Source organism: Piliocolobus tephrosceles, chromosome 4, assembly GCF_002776525.5.
Source record: "Piliocolobus tephrosceles isolate RC106 chromosome 4, ASM277652v3, whole genome shotgun sequence".
In the NCBI taxonomy this organism is placed as follows: Eukaryota; Metazoa; Chordata; class Mammalia; order Primates; family Cercopithecidae; genus Piliocolobus; species Piliocolobus tephrosceles.
The window spans coordinates 162,455,402-162,480,154 of NC_045437.1; the positions used below are offsets into that span (position 1 = coordinate 162,455,402).

General features: G+C 39.3%; 1 protein-coding gene across 3 annotated transcripts in view; it reads right to left on the reverse strand.

The window, feature by feature from the left end:
* MEGF10 (multiple EGF like domains 10) overlaps nt 1–24,753 on the reverse strand; it is a 171,847-nt gene that overhangs the window by 36,316 nt on the left and 110,778 nt on the right. The window contains exons 8-14 of one of the 3 annotated variants that reach the window (XM_023196968.2): nt 23,793–23,929; nt 15,500–15,712; nt 8,320–8,494; nt 6,894–7,014; nt 5,910–6,073; nt 3,310–3,412; nt 1,223–1,669 (exon numbers count right to left, since the gene is read on the reverse strand). In XM_023196968.2, coding sequence (XP_023052736.1) covers nt 1,659–1,669; nt 3,310–3,412; nt 5,910–6,073; nt 6,894–7,014; nt 8,320–8,494; nt 15,500–15,712; nt 23,793–23,929 — 924 coding nt within the window. In that variant the 3' untranslated portion in view covers nt 1,223–1,658. Of the gene's footprint in view, nt 1–1,222; nt 1,670–3,309; nt 3,413–5,909; nt 6,074–6,893; nt 7,015–8,319; nt 8,495–15,499; nt 15,713–23,792; nt 23,930–24,753 lie in introns of those variants that run through there. The other 2 variants (XM_023196958.2, XM_023196976.1) reach the window with 2 other exon arrangements.

The following is a 24,753-nucleotide window of genomic DNA, read 5'->3' on the forward strand; positions in this document are numbered from 1 at the left end:
ATTTGGTCAGGGGAAGAGCCCTGGCTTCTGTGTCAGCTTTCACTGATATGTTCATAAAAGCCTCACTACACACAAGCCTCCTACCCTACATACTGCTGTCCCATCCAGGGATACTTAATAGTTCACCTACAGCAATCTCAGCAACGGGGATGAGAGGAAATAGAATTGCTTGCTTCCCTGGGCTTATGGTTTATTTTTTGACCTCAAACCTGGTGTCTTAAATGAAAAGCAAAACCTTCTTTATGTTCAGAAAAGTCCTAACAAGGTACTAACCCAAAACACTTCTATGGGTAAAAAATTATCAGTCTGTCCGGTGCAGACAATAAAATGATGTCCTTTGTAAATAATATACAGAAGTTGCTCTTTCCTTTAAAAAAAAAATAAGCCAATTCTTGGTCCAATTGTAGGTGTTTTTTGGAACTTCAGTAATTTTCTTTTCCTCTACATGTTTTTTTTTAATACCAAGTGTATTCTGTAAGTGTGAGGGATGACCTCACAGCAGGCTTAGATACTGACAGATGCTTACAGACAAACAGCCCACACAGAAGAACCAGAAATGAGACACTGGGGCAACTTAGCTGGTCTAGAAGCAATAATGACTGACAGGCCATGAGGCAGAGATAGTGGGCAACAAGCAGTAGAGCAGCATGAAGCAGTAGTCTTCCCATTTAGAGAAGCAGGCCGGCCACAGATGGACAGAGGATTACAAGATTACATTGTGTGACAAAGCCACTGCATTCCCGTAGGAGCTTGATAGGTCTAAGGCCAGATGGGATAATTTGTCTTACCCCATGACCCAGACTGTGGAATGCAACTAACACATTTTCCGGCTGGCTTCAGGCCAAATCCTGTCTCTTGCTCTTCTCATGTACACTAGCATGTGCCTTTCACAGGCTGGTTCTAAATCATCAAAGTAGGTGGACACTTGAGCAGTGACTGGTGTGTTCAGAAACACCTCACATTCTTTATATCTTCACAAGACAAAAGTAGATTTGGTGGAGTGTTGTAGAAAACAAATGATGTGGTCTCTCTGTTAGAAAAGTTCTGAATTTGCCAGAAGGTTAAAAATGTTATTTGGCTTCACTGTGGTCATTGAGAAATTAGTATCGATCTCTCCATTTGAGAACTTCGAGAACCCTAGCGAAGTCACAAAATCTGGTTTAATCCCTAGTGTGATGCAGTTTTAACATTTGGGGATGAAGAGCCAAGCCAAAACATTGGAAGGCAGAATTTCCTATTGTGAAGTCAAAGTTATCTCAGGTTTTGCAAGTCAAGATGGAACTACAGGGTTGGGGAGGCCTTGTGTCTGTGGGTAGCTCCTATGTAGAAAATAAAGTCCACTGCACCAGCCTTGGCCTGTTTCCTAAGGTAGCTCTTTAAAAGACACTAGAAATCAAGCACATGACAGTTTATCTCAGTTTACTCCTTTAAAAACCAAAGAAGCTCTCAGCATGTTCCAAAGGGCTGACAGACACAACCTGAAGAGGTTGCTGGTGACATCCCATGTTTATGAATCTGAAAACTTCATATTGTTAAGTGGACAGTATTCCCCAAATTAATCTATAGATTCAATCTCCATTAAATCTCCACCTTGCTTCTTTGTGGAAATTAACATATTGATTTTACCATTCATATGGAAATTCAAGGACCCAGAATAGTCAAAACAATCCTGAAAAAGAAAAACCAACTAAGAGGACTCAAATTTCTCAGTTTTAATACTTCCTACAAAGCTGTAATAATTAAAACAGTATGGTGCTGGCATAAGGAGAGACATACAGACTAATGAAATGAAATAGAGAGTCCAGAAATAAATCCTCTCACATTTATGGAACACTGAATTTTAAAAAGAGTATCAAGACAATTCAGTGGGGGAAAGAATAGTCTTTTCACATATGGTGCTGGGACAACTGGATAGCCACATGCAAAATAATGAAGTTGGACACCTACCTCATATTGTATATAAAAATTACCTCAAAATAGATCAAATATCTAAATACAAAGCTAAAACTATAAAATTTTTAGGAGAAACACGGACATAAATCTTGTGACCTTGGATCAGGCAATTTTTTTTTTTTAGATGTAACACCAAAAGCACAAGCAATGAAATAAAAAAGATAAACTAGACTTCATCAAAATAAAAACTTTTCTGCTGCAAAAGTCATAATGAAGAAAGAAAAAAATAACTCAAAGAATAGAAGAAAATATTTGTAAATTATATATCTGAAAAGGGACATACATCTAAAAAATATAAAGAACTATGATAACACCATAATAAAAAGAAAATCCAGTTAAAAAATGAACAAAGAGTCTGAATAGGGATTTATATAAAGAAGATAATACAGATGACCAATAGATGCACAGAAAGATGTTCAGTATCATCAGCCATCATGGAAATGGAAAGCAAAACCACAGTGAGATACCACCATACACTGACTAGGATGGCTAGGATCAAAAAGTCAGATAATAACTAGTGTTGGTGACGAAATGAAAAAAATGGAACCCTAACACATTACTCATAGGAGTTTAAAGTAGTCCTAGAAGAACAATGTTTTTGCTCATGATACTTGGAAGGTGGCACTAAATATCTTAGCAAGTCTGTATACCATGAGCAGAAACTACTTCTTCTTTCAGGATTACTTTTAGCTTGATAAACTTCCTGGCTGAAACCATGAAGTGATATAAATAAGGAGAAACTCCCACCCTGTGGTTAGATAATTTGTACTCAATCACCCACCCTGTGGTTAGATAATTTGTACTCAATCACCCACCCTGTGGTTAGATAATTTGTACTCAATCATATTATGAATTTGTCATGACCTGAACATTATCAAAAAAAAAGAAAGTTTTAAAACTTTTACTTCCAGCAATGAACATTCTAATATTTGCATATTAACCATTCGATAATATGCATATGCATATTTGCCATATTAATATAAGTATTTTTTTGCCTCACTAAGGTGACCCTTGTTATACTTTTAGGGTTTATTTCAATCATTCTTTCCTCAGTGCTCAAAATATACCACAGCGGTCTTGCTGGACTCTTCAAAGCAATTCACATTTTCCCCATCTTGCTGGCCTGAATTTTGACAGCTGGACCTTACATGTAGCTCAAGAGAACTGTCCCTGCACAAATCAACAAAAAATCAGCCCTGGATTATAGATTAAAGGTTTCAGTTTACTGGAAACTTTATCGAATTTTCATTTCTTTTGAAAAGTTGACTTGTGTATGTTTCTGTGAAGTGATAAGGAACAGCGCTAGGTGTTAAGTTGGTGGGTTTCACCTTTCAATTAGTGGTCCTTGGCTCTCACCTGACCATCCAGGGAGGCAGCGGCAATGGCCCGTGGTAGGGTGGCAGCCATCTGCGTGGCTGCAGTCACAGCGCTCAGCACAGTTCAGCCCGTACGTGCCATCCTGCGTGGAAAACAGCATGAAAGGCAACAATGAGGGCCTGAGAAATCCCACAACAGGAGAGGAAAAGGCCACTGTCAGCCATTTCACATACAGTCTGCTGTCCCAAACACTTCTTAGAGGGATGCATCTTTTTTTTTCTTTTTTTCTTTTTTTTTTTTTTTTTGAGATGGAGTCTCGCTCTGTTGCCCAGGCTGGAGTGCAGTGGTGTTAGCTCAGCTCACCGCAACCTCGGCCTCCTGGGTTGAAGCAATTCTCAGCCTCCCGAGTAGCTGGGACTTCAGGCACCTGCCACCATGCCCAGCTAATTTTTGTATTTTTAGTGGAGACAGGGTTTCACCTTGTTGGTTGGGCTGGTCTCAAATTCCTGACCTCAGGTGATCCACCTGCCTCGGCCTCCCAAAGTGTTGAGATTACAGGTGGGAGCCACTGCACTCAGCCAGAGGGATGCATCTTAATCACCTCTTTCTATGTCTTCTTAGTCCCCAAAATAGAGGCTCCAGGAAGTCAGTGTTTTAAAGTCACTCAAACCCCAGTTTATGCCTGACACAATGGTTGGGACATAAAAATGGTGATGCCAATACACTGATATCCATATATGCAAATATATGTAAAAATGCCAAGTATTTAAAAGAAGTTTATCCTATAAGCTACAACTCATAAAAATATTTTCTTTTGTTCCTAAAGATTTTTTACAAAATAGATCAGTGTCCCCTATAATGCATTCTATTATTTAGTGAAAAGAGAGAATGACTCACACAAAAATGACCCTTACCCACAAAAAAGCTCTAAAATTATAGTTTTAAAACTATAATTTTATAATTTAAAAAAATGTTTAATTATAAACTAATTTTTAAAATTATAGTTTTAATTGAATTGAGTTCATTGCCATAAGTTGCCAACAAGATACACGGTACTATAAAGAAAAATGAAGAATTTTTGTTACTTTTCTCTAATTATTATCCTGCTTTCCAGGAGGAGGTCTAAGCCACACAAAATATTCTGACTCACAATCCTAAGCATGAGTCGACACACCTCCTCACCCCCTCCTTTCCAGATCTTTTATATTTTCACATGCATGTCAGTTTGGATGGTCTGATGAAGACAACACTCCTCATGTACACGATCATTTTGTTTGTGGAGAAAGAATGGAAAGTTCAGCTCTTTCACCCCAGATCCTGAGAATTGAGGGAGGCACTACATGCCTTCCCAACACCACCCAAGCACTAAGAGAAACAGGGGTACAGAATTACCACGGAGGAGGAACATGGGAACCAGCATAGACAGGTAGTGGGTGTTACAGATGAATAATTATTTGTCTAGAACTAGTTAAAATAAGGAAAAGAAAACAATCATTTTGCAGACCCCACCAATGTTTGACAGAGCTACACAGGATTTAGCTTTGTCATGATATGAACCACTAAACTCTCAGCCTTCACTGATTTACTAACTCCTCTAAGGTATGAAAAAGGACGAGATTGTGCTAGGGGCTTTGCTTTGTCTGCAATCAGATAGGGAGTAAAAAGTGATCTTCAAGCTCATCTCCAAGTACTGATAATTTGTTCACTAGTCTGATGAGAGGCAGCAAAGCTGACAACTCTGTCCGTGGGATATCCATGAGTGGGATCCTTTCTACTTTGGGAAGTGGGTTGTACTTAATGAGGAGGAAGCCCAGAGAGAGAAGAGCATTGTGGAAGGCCCTTCTTGAGGGGCCCAGCTCAGGGGGTCACATTGTTATCTCGCCATCAGATGATGTCCTGGAGGCAGAGAACACACACCACAGAAAGAATGCCTAATGGCTCAGGAGAAAAGATTTGCTATAGGAAGACAGAGTGATGGAAAAGAAATCAGCAGCTTACTCCAAAATGCACTTCCCATTTGCACTCCCTGACAGCCTGAGCTAGATGCAGTATGAGATTTCTAATGACCTGTATCTCCAAAGTAGGTCAAGGGAATAGAGTGAGCTATAGGGACATCTTAAGATATTCTTGTGGCTCCAGAGATACTTATGCTAAAAGATACTGTTTCCAAACCTTCTTTTAACACTTCCAGGAGCATTTCTGTGACATCAATCACCACCCTCCTTTCAAATCCCAGCCACTTTCCACCTTAAAGGCAGGGGGATTTCCATGATAATGGAAACAAAATATTTAGACAGTGGACAGGCATACACTGGGTGTTTGACCAGTGCTGTTCACTGGCTACCACCAAGAGATGGGTGTATAAGAAACAGAAAATAAAGGGTGGGGGTTGAGGAAACTGAATAAGATGAAGGAAAAGAAGGAAGAAATTCTCACAGAGCCTATCTAACCAGTTTCCATGTTGATCCCTTTTCCAATCCTACGTCCAATTTGAATTCAAACACCTAGATTCTTCCAATAGTCACTGAAGTTGGGTTCACACTGAGCCACCTGAAGTCAGGAAAACTGCAAAAAGAAGCCAACTCTATGGCATCAGCTCTTCATAGGCATTTTCCGTCAGGGCGCTGATTCGTGCATACCTGGCAGGAAAGTTCGCATTTCTCCCCGTGCCATCCAGGCGCACACGTGCAGGTCCCGTCTAGGGTGTTGCAGGCTCCCCCGTTGAGGCACTGGCATGTTAAGTTACAGCTAAAGCCCCATGTGCCACTGGGACATCTGATGGAGCAGTCCACCCCGTGCCAGCCTGTGCGACAAGAACGCCAGAGCTTGTGAGCGAACAAAGGCAGCAGGGAGCCTTGCTGAGCCTTTCCAAAACATGTTTCTCTTTAGAAACACCTTGGAGATGCACACAGTGCCTCCCAGCCCCAGCCACAGCAGCAGAGAGCACTGGTTCTGCCAAGTGAAGCCTCCATCAGAAATGAACAGAAGGCACCCCTGAGGACCCAAACAGCCATGTGTGCTGTGTGATCTGTCGAGGATGCCAACACTGCAAAATACTAGTGGGCTAATAGGAAGAGATATAGAGTCAAAGCACCTTTAATGGGCAGTGATGCACACTGTGGAGTGCTGAGTTTTGTTTAGATCAGGAAAGTAAAATAATTTATATGGAAGGGAGACAAAGGATTCTGCTTGAAAACACAATCCCATCTTTAAAGCAGGACCCCATTAACCAGTAACTGTGTATATCCAGGATCCTGGCTGCACCTATGGATGGACACATCCTGGTGCTCATATAAAATTGGTGCTTGGATGCATTTCTTGTCATAACTCCAAACCAGTCAATTTAGGGGCATGAACACATGTCTGCTTGTTTACTCTTCCCAAAATGCACAGACACACAGACTTTGGGAGCTGGCAGTGACTTCAGAGATCATCTAATGTGAACCTCTTCCCTTGACTCAGGAAAGCATTCCAGCCCACACTGGATGAGGGACTTGCAGAGGTCAGACACTTAATTTTGGTGCAACTGGAGCTAGAACCCTGGTTAAGGTTTCTTTCTTTTTATGTCTTTAGGAGATAAAGTGACAGAATCAAATTAAAGACTTATTTACCCCCACTCTTACCTGCCTTGCAAGTACAAGACCCATCCACAGGAGAGCAGACTGCATCATTTTTACAGCCACACCGAGAGGAACAGTTTATCCCATAGGTTCCCAGAGGGCATGGGGTAGAGCAATCAATTCCCTAGATAGGCACAAGTAGCAAAATGCACTCAGTTTTGCCAACTGAAATAAGGCCAACACAAATAAACAAAAATATACCTTGGCAATGCTAATTATACTTCCCCTCTAATTTTAACACACTGTATTTTTAAAATTTTGTTATAATGTCACCACTACACAAATTTTAGAAATGTAAGGGCAACTCTAGCTGGTCTATGTTTAGGATATATTATTAAATGGGATCCAAAAAAGTTTGCACCTACCTTAGCTTCGCCTTCATAGCAGAACCAAAACAAAACAACAATAAAAACCCTATGTCCTTGCTCAGACAAGTAGATATATAAAAATAAATTGTATCTGTAAAATTACTGTCAATAAATAAACATCAATATGAACTATACATTAGATCTCAACCCTTCCTAGACATCCTTATATAATATTACGTAATATTTTTAGTGGGTAAACAAAGCAACAACAGAACACATTCAGCAACATGATTCACTTTATCCGACAGGGAGCATTAAACATAGAATTAAGCTACCAAAGGCAACTGGAGGTCATCTCCTTTCAAAACAGAAGGGACTCTTAAGACAAAGCTAATTCAAGGGCTGAACCAAAGAGTTATGACAGGGTTAGAAAACCCTTTAAAGATCCTCTCAGCTCTGTGACTTTATGATCCACTAGTTCTACATTATGTGCTCTGGAATAATCATCAACATTCTTCATGGTTCAATGTGCTCTTTAAAATGGGAAGGAATAATTCAAGAACAACACATTCTCCTTTAAAGCAAAGATTCCTAGCCTATCATGATAAAATCTTAGAAACTGTGAGCAAAATTCTGCTCTATTGTGCATGGAATATAGACATATTTATAGGGTCTGGATTTTCAAAGGGACCTAAAAACTTATGTACTACCAACTACAGAATGTAAATCCATTACAAATGCTAACTCGATGTGCCTTCAAATTTCATGGACTTAAAAACAAAAGCTGTCAACAATAACAGTAATCTACTTGGAAAAGTAACTTCTTTGTCACCTATAAAACACAATAAAATACATTACTTAAGGAATAATTATAATATACTTTCTGACATATGTTTATATTAAAAATTAATGCCACATTTATAGTTTTACAGCTTTCCCAGTCATCATACTAAGGTAATTCCTTATACCTCTATTAGCGTTTTTCTCATTTTCTCTCTCATTAATGACATGGATGACTTTAGCACATTCACTGTATTTCACTGGAGGACATATAAACCATGGTGTTGAGATGCTTCACACTGCACCCCTCTTCTCCTGCCTCCAGAGCCCTAGTCACTCACTTTGAATCCTGGGGCACAGGTGCACTTTCCAGTCACACTGTCACAGTCTGCCCCATTTTGGCAGCTGCAGATCTGCTGGCAAGCTTCCCCATAGAATCCAGGAGAACATGTCTCATTACAGTAGAGTCCTGACCAGCCCGGCTTGCAGGCACATTCTCCAGACATGGGATGACAGCTGAGAGACATGGATGAAAGGAATAAGTCACTTTGGGGTAAACATGACACCCAACTTCTGTGCAAATGTTGCTTTAGCAATGATCACTAAATGTGTGGGTAATTCCATGAGCAATAATTCACACTTCATTCCCAGGCTGGGTATGATTTAATTAACTGGCTGAAACCTGATGGGTAATACAGAAATGTTGTATGAAATCAGCATCATGTCTAGCAGGATGTATTACAACCACATCCTTTTGTCTGAAATTCTTTTCAATTTTCTTAAATTGAATGTACTAATTTTGTAAGAGGTCAACTCTGTGACAGGAGCTAAAAAAAACTCCATCCAATGGACAATACCAAACCAGTTAACTAGTATGATGTCCCAGGAACACCAAAAGCAGTGACCTCGTCAGCCTGTTTCTCCCTCAGTTCCCTATACCTGGTAGCAGGCAGCTGTCTCCACCTGAAACAGCAGCCGCATTGACCCACCAGGCAACCAGCTGTTGCTCCATAGCAAATGGACATATCAGCTGCACTGAGATGCACGTGTAAGTGAGTTGACACAATAGGGCCCTCTGTGACATGCTGGCTCAAAACACATGTGCTTGTCACCACGAGAAAATCTTAACAATCAAACCAGTTCTGCTGACAACTGGAAGACTGTTTAAAGATGGTCTTCCTTGCCTAATGTAGCTAAAACCCTGCCCTTAACTAGGGCCTACAACAAACACCTCTGTCATATCCAGACATTTGCTAAATGACTTCCCATCAGAGGACTGTTCATAGATTTTCTACTCTTGGAAAGAATGACAACCTGGGAGGGGTGAAGACTGAGGATGCAACCCCAGTTCTCCCACTATCTGAGTAGCCTCAGTGAAATCATACAACTTCCCTGGGTCTGATGTCCTAGTCTGTCAAGTGAGGGTCTCAGCCACGCCTCATAATCTCATATCCTATATTCCTCCTCCCCCTTGTTCAGAAAATTCCTGTGGATTGAATGGTTTGGTGCTCATTTTTGGAGGTTTATTTAAATATACTTTTAGACCCCTTCTGTACCTTAGTGTTCACAGGCAAAGGCCTAGAAATTCATCGAACACTCAGAAAACATGGCATGAAGAATACCTAAATACAGTTCTACATATGAGGTGGTTTCTTGAGTGTAGGTTTAGATGCATAGGACCAGGACGTGAGTCTCAGATCTACATAGATCTACTCAAGTCTGCTTATCTTCTATTATCCTTGGGCCAATCGCTTATCCTTGAGCAGTCACATGGCGTCTCCATGGCATCTCAAACTTAACATGTCAAAAACTGAGCTCTTGGGCCAGGCACGGTAGCTCCAACTTGTAATCCCAGTACTTTTGGAGGCTAAGGCGTGCAGATCACGAGGTCAGGAGATCAAGACCATCCTGGCTAACTCAGTGAAACCCTGTCTCTACTAAAAATACCAAAAAAATTAGCCAGGCGTGGTGGCAGACGCCTGTAGTCCCAGCTACTCGGGAGGCTGAGGAAGGAGAATGGTGGGAATCCAGGAGGCAGAGCTTGCAGTGAGCCCAGATCACACCATTGCACTCCAGTCTGGGCGACAAAGCGAGACTTTGTCTCAGAAAAAAAAAAAAAAACAACAAAACTGAGCCCTTGTTCTTTCCCTCAGTTATCTACCCCTAATTGTCCAAATTTCCGTAAATAGCACCATCAGTCACTTAGTTTATCTAGGAGTTATTCTTTTTTTTTTTTTTTTTTTTTGGGACGGAGTCTCTCTCTGTCACCCAGGCTGGAGTGCAGTGGTGCAATCTCGGCTCACTACAACCTCCACCGTTCAAGTGATTCTTCTGCTTCAGACTCCTGAGTAGCTGGGATTATAGGCATGTGCCCCATGCCCAGTTAATTTTTGTATTTTCAGTAGAGACAGAATTCCACCATTTTGGCCAGGCTGATCTCGAATTCCTGACCTCAAGTGATCTGCCCACCTTGGCCTCCCAAAGTGCTGGGATTATAAGCGTGAGCTGCCGTGCCTGGCCTAGGAGTTATTCTTGATAACTCCTTCTGCCTCATCACTAGAATTTAACCATTCTAACTCCAATATATATTTTGAATCCACCCACATCCCTTCATCTTCACTGTCCTCATTCTGCTCCAACCGATGCCATCTATCTCCTCACCTTCTGAACAGCCTTCCAACTGTGCGCCCACATCCACTCATGCCTTATCACCTAAAGAGTAAATCATATCATTCTCCTTCTTAAAACTCTGCAAAGGCTCCCCACTACCCTTGGAACAAAATCCAGACTGTCTAATATAACTACAGAGACTATACAATTCATTGACTAAACCAGGGCATTTTTAAGAGTGAAGAGAGAGTTGCTAATAATTACACTAGGACAACAGGCCTAAAACAGACTGTCCTTGTGAAACCTGATACACAGTCACCCTAAATACAGCCCGTGGGGCCTCATCATCTGGCCACTGCCTACTCCTCAACCTCTTCTTTCATCTTTATTCTCTCTTTATTGCTGTACTTGACCACACTGGATTTCTTCTAGTTTGTAAAAGCATCATTTTTTTTCAACTTAAGGACCTCCACATGGGCTATTCCATATTCTTAGGATGCAGTTCCCTTACTCTCTGCCTTTCTGTCTCCAGATTGTCTTTCCAGTCTCTTCCTCAAAGAGATCTTCCCTGTCCACCCAAATTGAAGGTAGGTCTCTCCACTTACACTCTTCCTTGGCGCCCTGATCCTTCTTCTCATCTCATTTTCACAATCTATAATTCAGTTTATTTTTCCAGTCCTTTAATGTCTTCCTCCTCTCCTACACTGTGAGTTCCAGGAGGGCAAGAATTAAATCTGTTTTTCCACCTTTCACTGGCCCATAGTAGGCCCACAGTGAATGCAGATTGAATGAGTAAGTGAAAATGCCACAGGTGATACAGAGTGGATGCGACTCCAGGGACCTAGCTTTCCCACATTAATCTGCTTCTCCCTGACATCTCAGAGTCACTGAACAATGTTAAATTATACTCAGTATATATGTATACAAAGGGGAAGATTTCCTCTAAAATTAGTTTTTAAAATGTCAAAGTCTTGGCTTAAAGGAAATAGCCATTAATCACAGAGAACAACTCATGAATGTCACCATGTTTGCGATGATATTATAAGTGAATGCACAGACCAGGAGATGGCATTTCCTGGGTCCTGAGTGAGTCTCAGCAATGTGCTGAGCACTGTTTAGTTCAATCCTCACAACCATCTTAGATGGTATGATCCCATTTTATAAACGAGAAAATAGAGAACCAGAAAGGGTAAATTATTTATTCAAAGTCTCACACAGGTAGTGGGGCAGAATCAAACTTGAACCCAGGATTGTTTTTATACCAAAGAAAAAGGAGGCTTGCTAACAGCCTGCTAAGGGGACCAGACATGAAGGAGAATTGCTAAGATTTAGAATTTGGCACATATAAAGGGGTCAACAGGATCAGTAAAATCAAATATTGTACAAAAAAAACAGGGAAAAATTTAAGTCTGCTTCAGTAAGTCCTTACATTTGATAAAGGGAAAAGAAATATTTCAAGTGATGGATTGGTTAAAGTAGCCTACCTTATCTTAACATATTGTAAAAGAAATGATATTTTTGGTAGAAAATATTACTTTACATTGAAAAGTAGAAAATAGTATTCATGGTATAGACATAATGTTAAAGAAAATAGACAATTTGGATGACAATGAATTCAACAAAGCAAAAGGCAGGCTGAGAAATTGATATTCAATGCCCCCCAGTGAGTGTTAGTGCTGCACACTGGTTTTCAGATTGATTGACACCAAAATTAGTATTCTGCAATTTGTAATTAGATGTAGGAAGCTAGAGCACTTTGGAGGCATTTGATGGGTTCTCATGCAGGCAGCTTAATTGATAATGAGATTTACGTGTTGTTGTAGGAGCAGCAGATTGGAGGTTGAAGGGTGATATACTCATTACCTGTTTTCCATCTAAAGAACAGATTGCTTCGTGTATATGAAAATAGGATTATACACATATGGGAATAGTTGTCATTTTATAAACACATATAACTATACACATATATTCTAAGAAACTGTTCAATAGTTGAATTACGACAAAAGTCCAATACTATATAATATTGGCTGAAAAAGGTCATTGAACTTCCTTTTATTCATTTCCTTAGATGTTATTAATGCTCAAATGTAATGACAATTATGTGACATTTGCAAATAGGCACATCCGGATTGTCCATAGCTATTAAATATCTTTATTACCAAAACCTGTTAATCTATCTCTCTATGTTGCATGTGGAATATTATTAAATCTCAAATTTTATTTTCTCGTTCAAAATCATTTCCATCATAACAGTTAGTTTTCAGTTGAAAAGTCCAGGTCACAGTGAATGTCTTTAGGCTCAATAATGGTGCTAAAGTTTAAAATACTAGTATTACTTATAAATATATTTAAATTCCTTTCAGCCCTATGATAGACTGCAAAATAAAAATGGCTACAAATTCTTTGCAACACCTCCCATCGAGAGGTGGAGTATATTGAATCTGGACTTGGTTAGATGACTTGCCTTATCTAAAGGGATATTAGCAAATACGACATAACCAAAGGCTTAAAAAGTGTATGTTGGGGGTCTGTACTGTCTTCCGTTACTTTTAGAAGCCAATCAACATGTGAAAAAGCCCAGGCTAGCCTGCTAGATACTGGAGATGTGTAGCTCAGTCACCCCCATCACCCAGTCAAATGCCAGACATGTGAGTGAGGATATCCAGGACCAATCAGCCTACAGTTTATCTGCCAGCTGAACACAAGGAGACCAGCAGAACCACCATCAAGCTGAGCCTGGCCCACATAGTCAAGCAAAAAATCATCAGTTAGTAAATAATTGTTATTTTATGTCATTAGGCTTGGAAAAGTTTTTTGTTGTTGTTGTTTGTTTTTTAACGCAGCAAAAGCTACCTGAAACAAACCCTTACCCAACTATATGGCTAACATATATGTCAATGTGTATATCCATAGAGCTCAGTATGTACCTAAAGACGATGTACATTATTAATTTACATTGTATTTGTTATCTCGTTAATTATAATGGAAGGCTTTAGTACATCATAAATTATGTAACAGCAAAGCTCCACTTGCTTGATAAATGATAATGTGAACAAACTAGACTTTCAATTAATACAAGGATTCTATGCCTTTTGATTTGAAGGGACCTTGGGCTTTCAGGAATTTTACAAATAGAAGTTTAAGATATGAGAACTAGATAGCTGATTCCAATGAAGAATTCAACAAGATAGAGTCATATAATCAACATTAAACTTGTTTTAATATAAATTTGTAAAAGCTAATCTTTAAAAATACCATTCATGATTTACAAAATCATGAAAAGACTGATTTTTTAAAATATTCGGATTATTCGGTATACATTATTAGACAGATTTTAGTGTTATTGATCTATGTAATTGTCAAAAAATGTCATGTACTTCTTTGTTAACACATACACGCTTAGGTACATATGACCTATGTCAAAATCACCACAGTATTGCCATCAATTAACTAATTCTCCACTCTGCACCTTGCCACTACTAATATGGCATCCAATTCCAACAAAATCAACATGCTCTCTGCTTCTCCAGTTTTTCTCATAGCAGAGCTCTTTCTTTGCACAGATTTATTATTCCATTTGATTTCAGTTGTCTCTACATACAACGAAACAGCACACTGGTGTAATGTTCTTAGTTGTCACTACATGAGGCTTACTTTCTGCTGCAACAAGACTTATACTGTAGGAAAGGCACCCAAATTCATAACTTGTCCCGAATCCTGCCAGCTCCTTAAATATTAGGGAGTTGAAAAACAAAACCCTGTGGAGATTATTCATTTTTATTCCCCCAAATATTTACGTAAATGTGTCATGTAAAGAAAGGCAATATTTTCCAATGAAGAAAACCAAAGTTGACTAATGTGGCTTACAAGTTACTTGAATCATATTTTGAGAATACACTTCTTCACGTCCCACTAAAATGTATTCCAGCACACATACACAGGTGCACATGCACACACACAGAGTGCAAACTCTATATTTTTGTTATTAACAATGGTTTACAGAAGAGACCAACCACATGCTTTTGTTTACTTTTAACTTCTGTGCATTTGGGATTTGATGTGGCTACGAATTATCTTTCAGAAGTATAAATGAAGTAACAGCTGTACTGAATGCAAATAAAAGTAATTCTAGTAAGATCTGAACTGCTATATAACGCACTACATTTTTGTCAAACTCAGCTTTTCCAGCAGTCTGCAAAGGAGGCCCAGAATTCTAAGTTATGTGTATCTGGTTCCTGGGGGAGGGAAAGAAGAAACAGGGGTAAGAAGATATTTTCAGGGCAGACAAGGTACAGTAGGGTGGGTGGGATCGGGGTTTCCTGTTCTCAAATTCTTCGAGAGGTTTTTGAGCTAAAAGTCCCTTGTGAGTTTTATGTCAGAGTAATCAGTTCGAAAACGATATTTCACATGTGACAGCCACATGTGAAGCACTTTCACAAAACTTCCACCAGTACACTTCCTCTCTCTAGCCTTTTTTTTTTCTTCCACAGATGTGCTGTCAAATAAAAGATGCTGCAGTAAGAATCATTTTATGATAGTTTTGCATACTAAACTTGGCTGAACACCTTGTCTCTCATTGCATCTTTGCTTCTAAGGGAATGTCACAGAATCCCTTGCTTAAGGGAAAGTTCTACTAACCTCAGCAAATTTTGTTTTTATCAGTGGTCATTAATAGAGAATAGAATTTGCTATCCACCAGTAACCATTGAACACTTTTGGCACCTCGGATGTGGACCATCACACATTAAGTTAAAAGGTCTTCCTTTTACTTGGCGACTCCTGCCCAGAGTAGCCTAGAGGCAGGGGGCGGCTTGGGGTAGGAATCTCTCTATCAATCCCTCCTTCCAAATCCTGAAAACCGAGGTTAAAATTTTCACAGGACACATCCTTCCAGGGGAAGCTGATACTCACCTATGAGTGTTGTCCAAGTGGCAGGGGCACTGTTTGTCACATTTGATGCCGTAGAGCCCCTCAGGACACAGGCGTGCTTCGCAGCGCTCGCCAGCAAAGCCTGCTTCGCAGAGGCACGCGCCGCTCACGTGGTAACACTTCCCTCCATTGACACACTGGCAGGTCTCAGCACAGAGAACACCATAGGTCCCAACAGGACACTCATCCTGGCACCTACCAAGCAAGAGGCGGGAGCAAGAAGAAAGATTAGTTAGTGCCATGTGAAAATAAATGGTTGATCCAGAATGGCTTTGTTATGCATGAATTCAAGCTGCTTTTTGCTGTTGCAATTATTTAGTGATTGTCCCATTACAGGGATGAAAAACATTCAGATACATTACTCTGGCTAAGTATACTCTGGCTACATATTGTAGTAACAGCAGCATGACCTGTAGAAAACAAAAACAAAACAAATAACAACAACAAAATGAAACCAAAACAAAAATACAAGCTTAGGACATGAGGCAAGTTTACACTTAGTGCTTGCCAAAGTTACACAGCACGTTAGTAGATACTAAGAAAACGAGAAAAGAAATTTTCAAATGCTAGTCCATAATGATGAAATTTCAAAACATACTTTCCCAATTCCAAAGAGAAAATTTTGCGTCAAATTTGAAACTAAATTTTAATTCTCTTGGCTTTCATGTGGACATTAATTTTTAATCTTAGCCATGTTTCTACTTTTATTAAAAGCTGAATGGTAATCATTGCTCCTCAGTTAGAAAGTTCTTTAACTAATAAGCCAAGTCCTCTTTAGATCCGGAAAACTCTGAGCTACCAAAATCTGACGTCCTCAATTCCAACATGGGAAGTGCCTGCCAGTAGGAAGGCTTGGAGTTTTCTAACACGAAATGTTTGGCTAGTGGGGTATTGCCCTCTGTTGGGAAGAAGGGCTGCCAAATGGCAAGGAGTAAAGATCAGCCCTCAAACATTCACTTTATTGTCTTTTTAAAAATGGCATTGGAGCTCTATCCAAGAGAAAGGATATGCTCTAGGTAAGGTGAGTGAGGTGGGAAGCCGAGTTGCTAGAGGGAATCATGACAGAAAAGAGAAAATGATCTCTCTTGCTCCATGGAAAGCACAAATAGTTCTTAGACTAGCCAAGTTTCTTTTTGACTAGGCCAGGTGACTGGCTCTCTGCAGCAGGAGAGCTTTCTGCCAAGGGAGAGAGACAGGGCTTTGCCCAGCCGAGCATTCGCCACAAGAAGGGTACACTTTGTCTTGGCAGCCACTTCCCATGTGGCTCTCAAGTCAGGCCAGAACCAGAGTCAAAAATGTAGGTCAGCCTTGCATTTTTTAGATCTGTATAATGTGAGCAGCAAGGCATAATAACAAATTCAAGCACACTTAAAAGAAACAGAAAAGAAACATACTTCAAAGAAACAGTGTTTCCACAACTTTGCATATTTTTAATGATAGGGTGCAATAAGTAACAATACCAGGGTGGGAGGAATTCTATTTTAGTGTAGAGGACAAATCTTGATTTTTTTTTTTTTTTTTTTTTTTTTGAGACAGGGTCTGCCTCTGTCACCCAGACTGGAGTGCAGTGGTGCCATCAGAGCTCACTGTAACCTCAAACTCCTGGGCTCAAGTGACCCTCCCACCTCTGCCTCCTGAGTAGCTAGGACCACAGGCACTCACCACCATGTCAGGCTAATTTTTAAATTTTTTGTAAAGATGAGGTCTTGCTATGTTAACCAGGCTGGTTTCAAACTCCTGGACTCAAGTGATCCTCCCGCCTCAGCCTCCCAAGGTATTGGGATTATAGGAATGAGCCACTTGGACCAGCCCCTTTGATGCTTTTCTGGTAGATACCTCTGGCTCTAGCATATATTTAATGTGATGGACATAAGGAAAAGAATCTCATGTAAATTTAGTTTCACAGATTCTAAACGTCTTCAGGTGTATTTGTCAATGGGTAGAACCTTCAATTGCTCAACAAACCATTAGGAAAGTTATGGAGTCATTGAACTAATACACAGCATAAAATAAACTGTGTGCCTAAAAGTTATACATGTGTACACCTATTTTTGGACCGGAGTGTAATTTTAAAAGGTGCTCTTTATTTTTAACCTGTAAGAAGCTTCAATAAGCCAAGTCATTGAGTTTATTCCTTAAAGATGTAAACTTTAAAGAAAGAAATGCTTAGGCACAATAATTTGGTCTCATCATGGCTCCTACTGAAGGCTGTCAAGACAACTTTTCAACCTGTCTGTTAGATTTTTTCACAAGTCAGTACCAAAAGGAAAAAAAGTAAAGATAAATAATATCACTTTCCATCTCCTAAAAGGATTTGAAAACAAACCCAAACATTAAATTTTAAACTATCTTCACGATTTCAACTTGGTAAAAAGCACCGCTTAAAAGTGGTTGAAAGTGGTATAGATCGGAAGCCTGGGAAAGTATCTGTTACCAAATTACAGGGAACCAGTGTGTTCATTTTATCATATCTTGGCAGAGACTTCCTTTCTCAGGAAAAATAAAATCTATAATAGCTGGCCTTGACCCACATTTACCTTTCTAACCTACAATTAAACACACTACTAGTTTGTATTATAAATATAAAACAAAAAGTCTTATTTGAATGTTACTTACTAAAGCAGCCATTATTTAAGCTGGATTCATATTCCCATTTTATTTTTTGTCAGTGTTGCACTTGTAGGACAACCCTGTTAATAATAGTTACGTCTACTTCTATCCACCAAAGGAATATGGTAGGATATCTTTCTAGAAGTATACATTTTCCATCTTGAAAATAAACATAATCATGAAATAACTGATGCCTTTCTGATTGACTGCATTAAAAGTCTTTATCAAGCAGTCTTATCTCCTTTTTGGTCCCTTTATCTTCAAGAAGCACCATTTCCCAACAAATTTTATGACCTTAATGCTGTTTCTGTGGTCCCAAATGGAACAGGAAAAGCTCTCAAAAATTGGTAAAAGAGGAAACGCGTTTTCTTAGGACAGATAGCAGAAAAGTAATAAAGATATAGTAATAAATATCAGCCACAGTAGAAATATGGAAATTTGGAGTTTCTAATTTTTTTACATTTCAAGTAATGTCCTGGAATTGGTAAGAATGGATAAACATTAAGTATTAACACATCAATTCCCAAAACCAATGAGGGTCATAGACTTGTTTTAATACCATTTCTATTATTATGTTGCATGTCATTGTGACCTTAAGGAGAAAAGGAAGTGAGTTAATATGTAAAGGGTGACAGGTATTGCTTTCACTCCTGTCCTAAGCATGTCCTTCCCTAGAGTGATTGGAATAGTCAGGCCAAACTATGATTTAGTGTGAAAGAATCGCATTCCTCATTAAACCTGGGATCCATGAATCAGCTGCCTACCTTTCTAACATCTGGAACTGCTGCTCTGGGGGAAACGTAAAAAGCACTGGGAAAGAGCCAATGTTTCCATGCTCCTAGACCCAGGAAGGAGGTCCTCCATTGATGACCAATGCTGCGTTCCCCAATTCCTGTCTATAATTTTTGACTTCACCTCCTTTCATCCACGTTTATCTTCACCTTCAGGGTACTATTGAACACAGGCTTGGCAGAGCTGTTTTGGGCTTCACCTTAACACAGTTCATCACTGAGTCACACATGCTTTCATCCAACGAACACTCACTGGCACCAATCATGTGTGTGGGCCCCTACTAGGCTATTGCAGGACCCAGAGTGATCCTATGGCAGCACCATCAGCATGTGAAACTCTTTTAACCCCTTCAGAAGGAGTTTTTTGAGGATCTGGAAGCCATCATCTCTTCACTCTTACTTGACTGTGTCATGTTACATTTACTCACCACAATATCCTCTCAACCTTTCCACAAACCTCAAAGCCTTTTTTTGGGCATCCCATGCACTACTCTGCCAGCCTACAGGGTGCCTGTTTGGATTTTTCTTATTTCCCTCTGGCCGGGAGGACTGTCCCCACATCCTGGGAATGCCGTGCAGGCTCCTAGGGCCGGCAGCCCTCTGCCCTAACCTCACTGATCAAATTTCGCTGACTTCTCAACACAAGGGGAATGGCAAGTTAAGACCCCAGCCTGTCAAGGCCTTTCTCCCCGTGCCTCCCGTCACGGACTGCCTCATGGACGTTCATAGTGACAAATGTGTTTGATGTCTTTGTGTGTGTGTGTGTGTGTGTGTGTGTGTGTGTGTGTGTGTGTGTGTGAACTCTAGAGCCCAGACAGGGATGACAGCTGAAAACAGGAATCATTTCACTGGCTCATCAGAAAAACAATAGTTACAACAGCAGTAGGTCGAGAAGCAAGTTCTCTCTTTACTTGCTTTACTTGCTTTCTCTTTCTCTGGCCCCTGGCCTTCCTTGGCTCAAATGTAAAATGTATCTGAAAATTAACTATTATTCCCTTTCCCTGTATTCCAGATGAAATATGTATAAGCTCATTTGCCTTGTATGTTTATTGTTCTTGTGCTGCCTCTAATTTGAAACTTAAATCCCTAGAGGGCAAGAAAATAATTATATTGCCATTTTAGTGTCCTAAAATATGACAAGAAACTATTATTAAAATTGTGTTTGGTCTTGTGCCTCCCTTATCCCAACTCATTCTTCTATTATAGGATATTAAATGAATCCAGAAATTATGTAACAGCCTAATCTATCCAAAATACAACCTAAAACTAGGATGTCAGTTACAAAATATGAGTAGTCCAATTACATGTTATAAAAACTGTGTACTAAGAATGTCAACAATTCATTGCATGAAAAATTAAAGGAAAAATATGTAATTATATTAGCAAAAGACAAAAAGTCATTTAATGAAATTAAACAGCTACTATTAACAAAAGATTTTAATTAAAAAAAGGAATTTAAAAAACTACTTAAGAATGAAGAAAATAATTTACCAAATACCAATAGCAAACATGAAACCATGCTGAAGCCATTTCCAATAAATTCTGGAATAAGACAGGGATTTTTACTTTTACTGCTATTTGTCAACATTAATTTGGAGGCTCAAATTTATGCAATAATTCAAGGAAATGAAATAATCATTATACATATTGAAAAGAAAAGACTAACATGTTTATTTGTAGATGATATGATAGTATAACTAAATACCTCCAGAGTTTGCTAAAAACAACATTAAAATTACCTTAAAAGTTTGGTATTAAGAATAAATTAAAAAGTAAATAGTCAAAAGCAAGTTTTTCTTCAACCTGAAATATCCAATTAGATGCAGAAATGAAATTTTTAAAAATTACAAAATACTCAGAAATAAATTGAATAAGAAAGTGCAGGGTCTAAGTTGGAGGGAGGAGGGAACAAACCTGACAGTATCTTATTAAACGTCATAAAATTATACCAGGATTTTAGAAAGAGAAAAAATAAGGGGAAAATAGTTGAAGGAATTCTTAATTCAAAGACATCATAAAAAATAATGACAGCTAATATTTATACAGCTCATAAACATCACTCAAATTGATAATCACTAGTATTTACACAGTTCATAGAAATCGTTCTAGAATAATAATATCTAATATTGGTAAGTTCCAGGACTGTTTTAAATGTTTTAACACACTAACTTATTTAATCCTTACAACAACCCTAGAGAAAAGTACAATTATCATTAGGATGTTACAGACAAAGGTGTTTCTAATGCCTATAATCCTAGCACTTGGGGAAGCCGAGGCAGGCAGACTGCCTGAGTTCACGAGTTCGATACCACCCTGGGCAACACAGTGAAACCCTGTCTCTACTAAAATACAAAAAATTAGCCTGATGTGGCAGCGTGTGCCTGTAATCCCAGCTACTAGGGAGGCTGAGGCAGGAGAATTGCTTGAATCCGGGAGATGGAAGTTGCGGTGAGCTGAGATCGTGCCACAAGACTCCAGCCTGGGGGAAAAACGAGACTCCGTCTCAAAAAAAAATAAAAATAAAATGTGTCCAGGGACACATTGACCTAAACCTAGATTCCAAATGGTTGTTTTCAATCACTATGCCCTTCTGCCTCTCAAGTCTCTTCTCAAATCCTACACACACATCCAGTGAGCTTGGCTACCTAGTCTTGCAGGACATGACAGATTCACGAGCATTAAAAGAAGGATGCATACATCAAGTTAAAAACCTTCTGCACAGCAAAGAATACAATCAACAAAGTGAAGAGACAAGCCACAGAATGGGATAAAGTATTTCCAAACCATCCATCTGACAAGGGGTTATAGGTTGGTGCAAAAGTAATTGCGGTCTTCACCTTTACTTTCGATGGCAAAAACCGCAATTACTTTTGCACCAACCTAATAACCACACTATACAAGGAGCTCAAACAATTCTATAGGAAAAAGTCTAATACTCCAATCAAAAATAGGCAAAAGATTTGAATAGACATTTCTCAAAAGAAGACATACAAATGGCAAACAGGCATATAAAAAGGTGCTCAACACCATTGATCATCAGAGAAATGCAAATCAAAACTACAATGAGATATAATCTCAAGCCAGTTAAAAATGGCTTATATCCAAAAGACAGGCAACAACAAATGCTGGTGAGGATGCAGAAAAAAGGGAACCCTTGTACACTGTTAGTGGGAATGTAACTTAGTAAAACCACTATGGAGAACAGTTTGGAGGTTCCTCAAAAAACTAAAAATTGAGCTACCTTATGATCCAGCAATCCCACTGCTGGGTGTATACCCAAAGAAAGGAAATCAGTATATGGAAGTATATCTGCACTCCTAGGTTTGTTGCAGCACTGTTTACAATAGCTAAGATTTTGAAGCAACCTACATGTCTATGAACAGACGAATGGATAAAGAAAATGTGGTACATATACACAGTGGAGTACTATTCAGCCATAAAAAGAATGGGATCCAGTAATTTGCAACAACATGGATAGAACTGGAGATCATTATGTTAAACAAAATAAACCAGGCACAGAAAGACAAACATCACATGTTCTCACTTATTTGTGGGATCTAAAAATCAAAACAATGGAATGGAATTCATGGACACAGAGAGTAGAAGAATGGTTCCCAGAGGCTGGGAAGGATAGTGGGAGGGTGTGGGGGAAATGGGGATGGTTAATGGGTACAAAAAACATTAGAAAGGGCTGGGTGTGGTGGCTCATGCCTGTAATCCCAGCACTTCGGGAGGCCGAGCTGTGTGGATCACGAGGTCAGGAGATCGAGACCATCCTGGCTAACACGGTGAAACCCCGTCTCTACTAAAAATACAAAAAAAAAAATTAGCTGGGCATGGTGGTGGGCACCTGTAGTCCCAGCAACTCGAGAGGCTGAGGAAGGAGAATGGCGTGAACCCAGGAGGTGGAGGTTGCAGTGAGCCGAGATCGCACCACTGCACTCCAGCCTGGGTGACAGAGCGAGACTCTGTCTCAAAAAAAAAAAAAAAAAAAAAAAAATCAGAAAGAACGATTAAGACCTACTATTTGATAGCATAATAGGGTGACTATGGTCAATAGTAACTTAATTGTACTTTCTGAAATAATTTGAAGAGTGCAATTGAATTGCTTGTAACTCAAAGGATAAATGCTTGAGGAGATGGATACCCCATTCTGCATGATGTGTTTAGTTCACATTGCATGTCTGTATCAAAACATCTCATGTACTCCATAAATAGATACATCTACTATGTCCCACAAAAAAAAAAAAAGAAAAAAATTGAAGAAAAAGAAATAGGGTGTGCAAAGCACTCTGAGATAACAGTTTACCATTTAATACAGAGGACGATGAACAGGGGCAGGAAGACCCGCACGAGCACAGCCAGTTTTTCCTGTTTCGTGTGGGACCAGAGGGCCCTATAAGTCCCAGCAGATCTGACTCTGTCACCACCACACAATCTAATGATTGACATTCTCAACAGAACACTGAATCATAAGAAAGTCACTTCCTACTTTTGAAAGGTACCTAAGTACACATCCCATTTAAAAATAAATCTATCCCCAAGCACTTAAAGTGTAAGTGGCAGTCCTAAACACTCAACTCTCTAGAATGACATTTTCATCATGGGTTCTGAATAGCTGATATTTTATGGTCTTTTTTTTTTTTTTTTTTTAGTGCTTTTTCTGTTATTTTCAATTTACCATTGCTATTTATAATTCAGTTTCTATACACTGAATTAGGATAGAATCTGTCAAACACATTGAGGCTGTATAACTACTTCTGAAATATTATGGAAGAGTCATGGACACATGGTATTGACGATGCTCCTGGACCCTACAAACTTTCCTTTCACATCATTATGAACAGTCAGAGAAATACAAGGGCATCCCTTACCGTTCCCCTGTGTATCCTGGACTGCAATGACATTGGCCTGTGGCAGCATCACACGTCCCTCCATTATGGCACTGGCATTCTTGGGAACAGTTCTTTCCAAAGCGACCCTCAGGGCAAGGCTGACCACATACTGTGCCCTGCATTCAAAGAGACTTGGAAAATTAGATGGGCCTCCAGCCAGGGAAAGACGACTGATGGATGAAGAAGAAAAGAGAGGAAATAGAAAGGAGGGATAAGGGAACAGGGCTGCAAGAAAATTAGATTGGGGAATTTTAGAGCACATAAACTGTTCATCATCTTTAAAATGTTAGAAACATTAAATTGACTTAATTACTCAGTCAGCCCAAATCTCAAGATACATTCAAAGATGGCTGAATAGTAATATTAAGCAAAACCCATATTAAAAACTGAAGTTTAAGACAAAGTTACATCAAACTATTATGGCAATCTAAGGAATGTATAAATCCTCCTGATGTTTTTCCTTGTGTCTTACATGCACAATAAGTCAACAATACTTATTGAGCATCCGTTACATAAATGGCAACATCTGCCGCACACGGAATATCCAAATGCTTTACCATATGTTCTAGAGAAAATACACATTTTATCATTGACGTTATTTCTTAAAATGTAGCATAACACAAGATTGAAATTTTATGTACCTGAATTAACAATCACATTGCCAAAGAAAGACTTCTACAGGAATGAACCTAGACATTTATTTCAGGAAAAAAAACATTTTATTTTCAGCAGATTCAACAAGCATTGCTGAGCCAAGATCAATAGGAAACTTATTTCCTGGAGAGAAAAACCAAGAGAGTAACTTGGATATTTCTCCTCACCCTAGAGGCTGTCCATCTTGTCAAGCACAGTCATTATATTTACTCCAATCCTGCGTGGATAAGAATAAGATACTGTACCATTAACTCAATGAAATACTCTGTTTTCTTCTTCACTTGGC